Source organism: Falco punctatus (genome assembly GCF_963210335.1).
Source record: "Falco punctatus genome assembly, chromosome: 11".
NCBI classification, from domain to species: Eukaryota; Metazoa; Chordata; class Aves; order Falconiformes; family Falconidae; genus Falco; species Falco punctatus.
Window position 1 is genome coordinate 21,009,983 of NC_137591.1, and position 12,103 is coordinate 21,022,085.

At 43.8% G+C, this 12,103-nt stretch overlaps 1 protein-coding gene across 1 annotated transcript in view; it reads right to left on the reverse strand.

Annotated features, from left to right (window-relative positions):
- Nucleotides 1-10,213, reverse strand: part of DPYD (dihydropyrimidine dehydrogenase) — a 367,920-nt gene extending 357,707 nt beyond the window's left edge. The window contains exon 1 of the mRNA XM_080407063.1: nucleotides 10,067-10,213. Within this exon, the coding sequence (XP_080263189.1) occupies nucleotides 10,067-10,105 (39 nt within the window). The 5' untranslated portion in view covers nucleotides 10,106-10,213. The remainder of the gene's footprint in view (nucleotides 1-10,066) is intronic.
- Nucleotides 10,214-12,103: the final 1,890 nt, after the last annotated feature.

Below are 12,103 nucleotides of genomic sequence, written 5' to 3' on the forward strand. Positions count from 1 at the left end.
CACCTGTATTCCAAAATATTACATCACACATGATATTTTGCACACAGATCCTCACACCAATTATCGATAATGTTCCTTAAGAGCTAGTACATAGACCTAAAATGGCACACCAAGAGGGATAGCAGGCTTTAATTTCATCAGTACTAAATCAAAGCCAAATCTGGTACCCATTCCTGTTTTCGCTCTGAGCAGTAAGACATAGAGTATTTCTTCAATACTGATTCAATTTACAATTAAGAGTTTTCCTAAATGCAATGATTACACCCTATCTCACAAACCTCCTTTTTAACCTTAACATGTGACATAATATGAAAACTGCTGACACAAATAATTGACTGCTTTATAGTAAAGAACACTTAAAATTATTTTTAAAATGCCTCATAAATCTACATCGTCTACTTTATTGATTTCAGAAAAGTTCATTTTATTTCCATAGCAATATTCCATGATCTAAGCACTTAAAAAAACAAAAAAAAATCACTTCTCAGTTTTAACTGTCAACGAAATATGCTTCATTTCAAAGATATCAAGAAATTATCACTATTCACTTTCAATACAAAGCCTCTTACATTTCAGCTGTCATTTTCAAAAAATCATACTGAAAATAGTGTTTCTAAGCAGAGTTCAGTTGCAGTGTAATAAGTAATAATTTCATCAATTAGCAGTATTCAGCATCCACTGAGAGTTCTCTCACTATTATTTTATTCATAGAGTCCTTTGTGGAAGTAGCATACTAAAAAGATCCATTTATCCTTCAAGGTTTTTCATAAATGTGTCATACATCTTAGAAAACAATTGGTTATTATTCTCACTCAATCTAAATAACTATAATAACTTCCAGGTGTAAAACCTCTTTTTATACTTCCAATCTTCTTTACTCACATTATGGGTCTACATTTTTAATAACCTATTCTAACACTTCTACCTACTTTCACACATGCATTCTGGAGTTTTGCATGGATGCTAGACATGCCTGGATGGCAGGGTAGTCAGCTTATTGTTAAGAGCAGAACAGAATTGGGTTTCATAGAATGCCCTTCACAATCAAAGCAAAAACAAGCATTTTATAATGAGCTAGATGCTAGTATAGATGCTAAACAGTGCAGTGGCTGTAAAGGAAAATGCTGTGATTGTTAAATTCAGCAACAGCTTGCTTACAACATCTATTTTATTTCTCCTTTCCTCTGGCTCCCTCCACATATTTATCAGTCTGTTCCTCATCACCCAGAAGGACATGTCCTGCCTCTGTTCTTTCATCTCAAGAATAAAAAGGGCTCCCTTCAGAGCACAATATTATAATTCCTTAATCAACTAACAGAAATACAGTTGGGCAGCATGAGGACCTCTCTCAAGGCAGGGTAGTGAGCTCAGTGCAGACCATACAGCACAACCACAGATCCCCATCTTAATGAACATTAGCCCAATTTTCAGTGATGCACCTCCTACTCAGCAGCCTGCTTCATTCTCTCCAAGTTGGTCCAACGTTTTGTCGACCAAGAAAACCCTGGCCACAACAGTTCATTCCAACAGAAGTTGTTTTGATTTAAATAAGGCTTCTCAGAGCACAGCTAAAACAAATCACAACAAAGAACCAAGGAAAGCATGCAAAAATCTATTAATAAATAAACTAGGTACCACAACAACCTATCTGAAAATAGCACACAGTGCAAACTCAGTAATAAATATAAACCTAATGGCACTGCACTTATGACTAATACTTGAAAGAAGTGCATCACTAGGAGGATATTAACTAATATCAAACTTTCAAAGCATCTTACAATTTTTCCACCTCATTTCTACATTCTCAAAGTGGTATGCACAGGTACATCTATTAAAACAATGGCATACACCGGCAAGATATCTAAATCAGACAGTTTGGCTGCCTGGACACTTCTGTCTTTAATTACATATATAATTTTTTTTGAACCTGAAATTAAAATGTCAGAATGCACCATGATTGCCTTTAACTGATGACTACCATCCCATCTAAATGGAAATATTTAGATTCATCACCTAGATATTTTTTTAATTAGCTTTCAAATGAAGTCACAGGCAAGCATGTCTGCCTTCTCCCATTTGCACTGTTGGTGTCAAGTTGAACTGGAAAGGCCAACCATTTCAATGAACCAAAATAAACGTAATTTTAAGGTCAAGTCACTTGTAACACTTCAGGCAGCAAATGTCACACTGAAAATAAAACTGAACCTTGGCTTAAGCAAAGATGAAAGGTTTGGCATTTCAAGGACTTCATTGTGTTTATCACTTTAAATTTACAAATAAAGTATCAGCACCACATATATTAACATTTATGATATTAATAAAGGTTTCTGAAACTATATGTATAAATACTGGAAGCATTATTAAAAACAAAACACTTCTACAGGTGGGCTGTAAGTTTCAAATGTAAATTTCAACCCTAATTTCAAATGGTGAAGTCTCTGTAAGACCTAACAACACTTAAAATTCCACATTTGTTTTGTGATGCATCTCTGACCACAGTAAAAGACCAGATGTTTCATAAGGTCTAAGCATTTTGACAGAGGGCAGAACTGAAATTGCCCAACTCAGTCCACAGCATAAGAAAACATGGATGTTGAAAAGTGGGTTATTTTGTTTGTTCTGAGACTACACATCAAAGGTAAGGGAGTATTTCTCCCCATCTCCAGCCTGAGCAACGTGACCCAAGCACTGGCCATCTAAGGCTGACAGCCTTATCGGACAGAGTAAATCACCCCCCATCACTCACAATGCATGCTAACACACTGACATCCTAGGGAACCAAAACATCTCATGGCTTTGACTAAGGCCTACCACTGTTTAAAGTGGGACCTCCATTTATCCTAAGCCTTCACAAATATACTTATGGGTTTGATACAGACATGCTAGTCATCTAGGTGATGCATTTCCAAGGGGAATAAACCCCTCTTCTGTTGTAAGGCTGTTAGGGAAGGTTACGCAATGATTTCTGAGCTGTCTTGGGGACAGAGTACTTATCAGAATTGCTTCGTGAAGAGATGCTTGCGTTCTTCCTACTTGCAAGGAAAACTGGATCCTCTTCATGTCAATCTAGGCTGACTATGGTGATTCTACTAAAATTTATCTGTCCCAATTTGACCTGGATATATCTGATTTTTTTATATTTACATTTTTAATTATGGCATTGCATTTAAACTGCATAGACCAAGATGACAAAATGTCCACCAAGTTCTGTGTAGCCGATCTCTGTTGGCACATTTCAGAAACTGATGCTCTGCACATGTAAAGATGTCAGAGATTTTTGCTGTGTTGATCATTGAGAAGAATTCTGCCCTTAGTATACAAATGACAGCAAATGAAAAAGAAAAGATTTTGGATAAGATGCCCACACAAATGTCACCCTCTGAGCTTCTGATAAGACATTTATGACCAAGGTTTTCCTAATCCTAAATGTTTGATTTCTTTGCCAAATCACATACTTGTCAAAGTCTCAAATAAAGGCACAAATCCTGCTCTTCTCAAAGGCAACGTCACAGAGCAAGGAGCAGAGTGTGTAACACTGTACTGATGAAATAAAAAAAGGAATAGAAATCATATGCTAATAAGAGGAGGGAGGTTGCCTGGCAACCAGGGAGGGAGAGAAAGCAGTTTTTGATTTGAACTCTGTGCTGTCAAAGGGTTAGCGTAGCCAGAACAAACAGGACACGTTCAATCCAGCTTGTCTGCACCCACCAGGAATTTCAGCTTTTCTCAACATTTTAAGTAGAAGTGTGTTCCCAACTCAGAGCCAGCTACATCTGTGTTCCCTGGGTCATTTTACTAACACTGGCAAAACGGCATAGGATAGGATGGACAGCAGATTTTGTAAAAACGTCCATTTGAAAAGCAGGAGCACATACCTTTGGGTAGCTCAAACTGCATCGTGCATGTAGCCTGGCTGGGACAGAGACAGCCGTGCAACCTTGGGTCCAAGCAAATCCCAGTTCATCAGATACAGCCACAGCCACACCTCACTCAGCTGCACTGAAAACTGCACATTCTGCCCTGCTGCTAAAACCACACTCTTCAAATGCCTCTCAAAAGACTGCCCTGCACCACTGCACTCGTCACATCTGATGGACAAAAACCTGCCTTACAGATCTCGGCTTCCTATATCAATGTGTAATTTTACTTTCTTAAAAGATGTAACACTCAGCAGAGGAAAGAATAAAATTCAAGTCCAATCTCAAATATAAAATGATCATGAAATCCATTTACATAACAACAAGGAAAATTAATTTCAGTTCCTTCTTGTTTTCAGAGTCGGTAATTGCAGTGGCAACTCTTAAGTCCCAGCCATAAGAAAAGGTGGGAGTAGCAGGTCTTATTTTAAAGACCTTCTTACAAAAAGAGTAAAATTTTAAAACTGTAGAAAAAATTTGAAGTTGAATTCATGAGTAAAATTAAAACTCAAAAGTCAAAGGAAAATGAAAAGTACAAGAGTCAGTTTTTCATTTTTCCCAGTATCATTATTTTGGAGGACTGAATTTCAGTGCTACAATTTACCAGACTATCAGCACTGGAGGCAAGATCGTACATAACTCTTTGAGCATCAACAGGGTTTGCATGTAGAACATGAAAAGATGAAATGTTTCATACTGAAGACTTTCCTTCCTACTTGCCAGACCAGGTTTTAAACTGATGAGTAAATCGTATTGTTCAATTCTCCAAGATAGACATGATAATTGTGGTCTGTAATCTTCCATGAGGTCTTAGTAATCATCCTATAATTGCTGTTCCACTCTGCTAAGAGTTTACTACAACAAATCCACTAAAACAATGAAAAGAGCTTGAGAAATTCATTAAACAAAAATAGCTAAAACAGGAATTTTTGTTTCCTCACTGATTGCTCATTAAATGACCCTAGGAAGACACAGCCATCAATTTGGAACAGCCATCTGATCATCACGGCAAGCTATAAAGCAATAACTTAAAAAAAATTCTATGTATTAAACTCTGTTATGGAACTTCAAACGACTAGCAGGTATCTACAACAGAGAGAGACACTGTTATAATTGGGACTTTTTAAAATAAAAGTTTAGCCTAGATCAAAGAAAGCTAGCTTCAGCTATTTATTCACATAACCTTTGCTTGACAGTTTTGTGAGCCATGCTGACTAGTAGGATTCCCTGCTATCTTGCTGGAGGTTTCCCATGCTTTTACAGTATTCTTTGTTTTTCAATCCTTGCCCTGCTTCCCCCTTTAGAAGACACTAAACTTAGCTCTCAGACATAACTACCTGCAGTCCTCCACTGTTGTGCATTTGTATTGGGAGAAGAATAAGCCTCTCAAGTGAAGTTTGCTTACCTTGCTGTCATAGCCCATGTTTTGTAGCACCCGCTAAGTACATATCCCAGGGAATGAAGAACCATCACTGCTAGCAAATCTGCTACTTTGAGTGGTATGGAAACTGCAGGCTGTACCATAAAGCTTCCTTGAGGCTTAGGGACACTTCCCAGGTAGCCGTTACATGCGGCAAGAAGCATGTTACAAGAAGTCCTGTTCCCCCACCTACCCAACCCAGGAACCAGCTGCAGCCCTTGAGTTCAGGTGTGCGATCTGTACCCTTGATGAGCTGCTCAGCCAGGCTATAACCTCATTCCACCTTCATTAGCATCCTTCAGAGACCAGTGTACATCTTGCTGCTGAAAAAACTCAAAACCAACACACACATGCCTATTATGCCATGACGAACTTGCGGAGCCTCCTGTGTCCTCACTAAGGTCAGCACCCAATGGACACAGTCCGGCCCTTAAACATTCCTCGTCACCCTGAAGTTCACATATTTTGTAGAGCTTTTGTCCACAACGGGCAATAGGAACTTATTTATACCTATGTATTGCACCACCACAGAAATAAGAGTACAATGCATGAGAAGCACAACAAATGTTAGCTTTCTAAAGTAACACCAAATAAAGCTATATGGATGAATTTTATAGCAACTTTTCAAGCAAGAAAATGTGATTTAAGAGCCATCTATACTTTCTAAAGCTAAACGAAGAGAAAGCTTGACACAGTTACAGTGATGATGTTCATGATATTTTATACGAAAGTGCCTCAAATTTACCCTGGTAATTCTCAGGCAATTCCCAGATTGCTGTTTCAGAACACAGCTCTAGCCCCTCACACCTTTCCTTTCATTCTTTTAAGTCAGGCATCAGTGCTAACATCTGAAAACAGCTGTGACAACATGCTAGGTACCCAGCTGCTGGCCCAGCAAGGAATTACCCATTCATCAACACCCAGCTCCCCTTTAAACATTGGAAATAGATGAGTCAGAAGGAAAGTTTGATCTGTGAATATCTGCCAATATACTCTCTATCTACTGTAAGAATGATAACGCTGTTTCATTCTAAGTTGGGGGGCGTGTGTGTGTGTGTGTTAATTTTCTAACGATGTTTCAGGTTGGAGACAACCGTGTGGCAAAGCATCTCTGCTCTGCTGAGAAGTCCCTACCAAGGAAGGCTGGGAGACCTGCTCCCACTACCTGCAGACTGGATGGCAAAGAGCTAGAAAGTATCCACCACTCAAACATGACTAAATGAGATAACTAGAAGGACTGCAGAGAAAGACTGGAATGCAATCAGGAAAACATAGTACACAGAGAAGAACAGTATTAAATAATGTCATTCAAGGTTACATGATTCTGCATGAACTCAAGAAACTAAGTTAAGATTCTGCTCAGGACTTCACAGTTTTGTCATTCATTAATTTCTGAGTACTTGATCTGACAACTTTCATTCTTTAAAGAACCCTGAAGTTTCCAATAGATAGAATTATATATGGTTTACACACAATAATAGTAAAGAATCAGCTAAAAAAATAGAAGGGGGAAGGCAAAAAAAAGGAAGACTTTATTTCCCAAAGTATCATTGTTAAAGGTCTGTATGAAGCCTGTAAACACTATCTGGAATTTTAATGTACATGTAACACAGTTTCATGTTACAAGTTAGAAAGGGAATGCTGCCCTCATACCTTAGATTTCAAGATTTCTTATAAAGAAGAACAGAGAAGCAATAAATAAAAAGCCAAGAGAAGTTCTTGCACCATATATCCAAGGTAGGTATTTTCACCTACAGCAATTCTGGAAGCCTTTTGTTCAGACTTTCTGCACCAATGGAGTGTTCTCAGCACATTTTGATAGAGTTGACCAGATTCAAAAAAAGGCAGTGCTTTCGTTTTGTGGGGTTGGCAGTAGTCTGGGGGTTTGTTTTGGTTTTGGGAGAGGGGATTGTTGTTGGGTTTTTTGCATCTGTTTGTCGGGGTTTTAACACTGCCATTTTTTGGAGAAGGCCCTACACTTTTACCTACATGCTGTGTAGGTAAATAAGCAACACATTATCTGCCATTTTAAAAGTTATACAGCAATGAGACACAGAAGGATGTGAATGTGTGTTTGCATTCAGGGAAGATAAATACGAAGGCTTTGTGATAAATTATACTTTCTTACACAGGTATCTTTTCTGAGATTTGTACAACCTCAGTAGTCAAAAATCACAACAGTACTAGTCTTCCACAATTTGGAAAGCTAACTTTTAGAACAAGATTACCTATGCGATTTCTTCATTTTCATGAGTTGGGCTGAAAGATTTGCTCAGGAGCTGAAGCTGCTGGCTAAGCCAACCAAGGGAGATGAGATTCCTCAGGGACAGCTTACTGGAATTTTTCTGTTTTTAAAATAACTTTGGGAATTTACTTGTGATTTTAGCTACTTCTAGCACAGATTCTTGGCTCCTCTTTAACCAATAACATCAAGTCTTTTTATCCAGCCTTAACTATCTAAGTAAATGATAAAGTAGTACCAAGACTCCAAAGGTCATATTTAATATTTTAATTATATGAACTATGTTTGAGATGGTAACCACTGAAATAAGTTTCATGAAATCATTCATTCAGTTTCTATACTTTAACAAAGAAAGTGATCAAAACATTCAAGTTTTGTAGCCAGTGTTCATGTTGATGGATCTCTCCACTCAGCAACCAAATTTCTGAGAATATTTATCTACAATGATGTAGGCTTCGCTAATATGCACTTTCCCTACTTCAAAGAAAAAGATAAAATACATTTTTATTGAAAATACACAACTTTTTTCCCTCCAGAAGCAAAATAAATAAATATATATATATAGAAAAAGAAAAAAACGAAGTGCTGCAATTAGACTATCAGTAATTATTGATATATTCATCTGGGAGACAAATCATACAGTGACTAAATTTATTCAAACAGATGGGGAAAGGACAATACATTTGGTTAGAGGTAGACAGCCTTGATTTCCTCGCTAATTTCAATGAGTGCTGAAAACAAAAACACCGGAAGATACTGACCTAACTTTCTGGTTTCAGCCTGAGAGTAAAGCAAACATTAGTCTATTTCAAAATCCATCAGTTAATCTTCTAAATCACGCAGTACTCCATACTATTACCAGCACGTGATCCTACAATGATATACTGTCCATTGAATCAGTGATACATATCTAGAAATGCAAAACAATGTAATCCCAGAAATATTTCGCATTAGGAATTTGAGGAAAGTACTCAAAAACTAGTACTGCCAAAATCAAACTTTTATAATAGAAAAATAAACTTCACCACTTGAAGAAAAATCCCAGATTGGCTGCTCTGGAAACACTGAGCTGGTAAAAGACAGGCAAGCACCGATTTCATACCGCTGTGCCTCCCTAACTGCCAGGAAGACCTCTACAATAGACCATTCTTCCTGTCCATTCCATGTTGCAGGTCTATCAGAGTATCTAAAAGAGCACTTCTGGTTTCCAGTCATGGTTTGAGCAGCAGCTCAGTTCGGAAAGGGACTGGACACAAAAACCTCAAGATGAGCACTGATGACAAAACTCGGTCACAACTGACCTAAAGGTGTATCCAAGCAGCTTCCACACACGTTTGCATATTATGACTGGGCCTTCAACGAGCTGCAATAGTCCACCCTAAACCTAATATTTTAAACTTCAAGGTACACCACAGCAAGAAGTCACGTCAGGCTGGAACAAGACTACCAAACTACAAGCTGGTTTATCATCACTCTGTTTTTGCTAGACTCTCCAAGAGTTGAAGCTTACAGCCACGTACAAGGTCCTCTGAAGTGTGGGAGAAGCTACCCTGAGACCCAATCATGCAACTCGGCTACCATCACCAGGAGCTCACCACATCACACCGCACTAGCCTTGGCCCCGCTCCACCACACCTTGGCCTCGCACCAGGCCACGTCCTACAGCTTCTGAGCTCCCAGTCCCACCCGCAGCAAGGAGCATCATGCAGGAACACCGAGTGCCACAGGTACTGGAAGCCACTTGAAATAAGGGTGCTACTCCTGCCATCCTGCTCAGCATTCCATACAACTGTTTTACCCCCAAGACACACGGTGCGGCAGGTCAACCCTGCTTGGCCCGCGGTGGGACTGGGCGGGCCCACGGGCAGCGGCGGGCCGCCGGGGCTGAGACCGGGGGCGCTGCAGGAGGCAGCCTGAGGCCCGCGAGGCCGCCCAGGGCCTCCTCAGGCCACGGCCCCCGAGCAGCCCTGCCCCGCTGGAACCCTGCCGGAGCCGGGAGGGACGGACCTCACCGCGGGGGACCGGGCTCGCCGGGTCCCAGCCCTGGACTTCGCCGGCAGGGAGTGACAGGAGGCGGCGAGAAGGGGAGGCGCCGGCGCCGCCTCCCTCACACCCCCACACACCCACGGCGGTGCGGCGGCCCCGCTCGCCGGGGCGAGGGACGGGGACGCGGGGCGGGAGCCGGAGCGGTGCCTCAGGCCGCCGCCGCTGCCCCGGCGGCCACCCCCGACAAGGGCAGCGGCTGCCCGGGCGGCAGGTCAGCTCCCGGGGCCAGGGCTGGCTCTGCCCGGCCCCACCGGGGCTGCCCGCGGCCGGGAAGCGCAGCGGAGCGAGGCCCCGGACGCCGCCGGCAGGCAGCGGCAACAGCGGCGAGGCACTTCCTAAGGCAGCCAAACTTTGCCGGGCGCTCCCGGCCGGGCGCCGCCGCCGGGCAGAGCCCCCTCCCCGCTAGCGACAGCCGCACGTCCCGGCAGGGCGAGTGGGTACCTCAATGTCCACCGGGTCCCGGCTCAGCACACGAGCCATGCTGTCCGCACCGCCACCGCCTTCCCCCGGCTCCCCGCAGTCCCGGAGTGGAGCGGAGCGGAGCGCGGGAGGAGGCGGAGCCGCCAGCCCGGACAGCAACGCCCAAGTGGGCGGGCGCCCCCCGCGCCGGCCCGGGGCCGGAGCCGAGGCCGCCCCGCCGGGCAGAGCCACGCCGGGCCAGGGGCGGGCGTCCCCGCTGGGCGGCAGCGCTCGCGGCCCAGCAGCTCGTCGCGGTCACGGATCGCGCCGCCTTACCTCGGGGCCGCGGCGGGCGTCGGCGGCCACCGAGGGGCGAGGAGGCGGCACGGCAGCAGCCCTCCGCAGGGGTCACGGACCCCATCCCCCGCCGGGAAACGGCCCCTCGGCTGCAGGCCGAGCACGGCGCCGCCGTGGCACTGCCGCTGCCGAAGGGCGGGGGCCCGGCGCCCTGCTTCCCTCGCCGAGGCGCGGTCGGCACGCACGCCGCGGCCTCCAAGGTCACCTGCTGGTGGAAGGGGACGCGGGGACAGGACCGGACCTCACCCCCGCTTCATGGAAACCCCACGGGAGGAGCTTGCGCGCCGGGGCCGCGTCCAGCAGCGCCGTGCCGAGGGACGCGGCCCCGCTGCCGCGCAGAGGCAAGAGGAGCTGTGCCGGGGTCGCACACACCTTCCCGGCGCCGCCGGCCTGTCACTGAACCGTCACCCGGCTTCCCCCAGGACAGCGAGCCCTGCCTCAACCCCGGAGAGTTCCCGCCTGGAGAAGCCGCCCTGCCACGATCGAGTGCCACAGGCAAGCGGGCTGTGCCAGGCCCCTCTGTGCGCTCATCAGTGCCTTTTCTCCCAGTCTTGTCGTTGTTTAATACCACAAACAAGATTTATGGCATCACTGAAATAAACATTCCCACTGCAACATGCCCACAAAGAAGTTCTGTCTTCCCTGCTGCCTTAAAAAATAGCAAAAAGCCAATATCCTCCATTTGAAAAAAAAATTTAAAAAAAAAACCAAAAACAACCACTGTAACATTAGTTTCTAGATAGCACTTTCACATAACCACACCTATGATCCACCAAAATATGATTTTCCCACCATTTCACAAAAACAGAAGAGTTTTAGTTATGACCAAACTTCAGTTTCCCTAAGTGCATGCCAAACAACCTCACGGGTTCTTTCTCCTCAAAAGACAACCCCAGCTCTGGTCTTCGACATGCTCTTTACAGCAATAATTTTTATCCAGTCAGCTTTCATTCTCCTTTCTTTATTACAGCATAAAAAGGATTTATTAAAAAAAAAAAGTTTCCATCTCTTATTTACATGAAGCCTGAAAAGCATAAGTAGATTCTGGACACCAATGACCCTTTGGATGCAGTAGAGAACAGGTGTACAGATGTCATAGCACTCTCCAAACTATCAGACTGCAACAAGGTCTTTTACCATCTCATACCAGCACACTCTCCATACAGTCCCTCTGCTGCCTTCTCCTCACCTTGCCTCATCCAGGGCTCTCTCTCTCTTCTCTTGCTTCTTCCTTGGCTGCTCTCTCTTCATTGGCTCTCAACCACTGAACAGAACCAGCCACAGCTGCACCTTATCTACACCGGCCAACCCGACACCCCTGAAGCCAGCCCACAGCTGTATATTATCAATACTAATTAACCCAGCTTCATTCCTTTACATACAGGTTTGCCTTTTCTCTTCCTTTCATGTCTCCAGAGAGAATGCCTGGCAGAATAGCATGGGAAAGTCTTTGCCTCGTAATTATTTTATTTATTTCCATCTTTGTAAATAAGCACTTATAAGATGCCCAGTGGAGATTTTGTTTCCCTTGTAAGATGTGGAGAAATAAGGTTGTGGTCTTCCGTGTCTCAAGTGAGAGCTGTGTTTTCTCAAGCCTGCTTCAGCACCATTGCATAACAATTCTTGTTGATTACAATCACCCATGCAAAGCAGTTAAAGTGTTGGCAGGAAAATCAGAAGCAGGATCACCTTCATTGGTAGTACTTATCTCTAACAAAACCA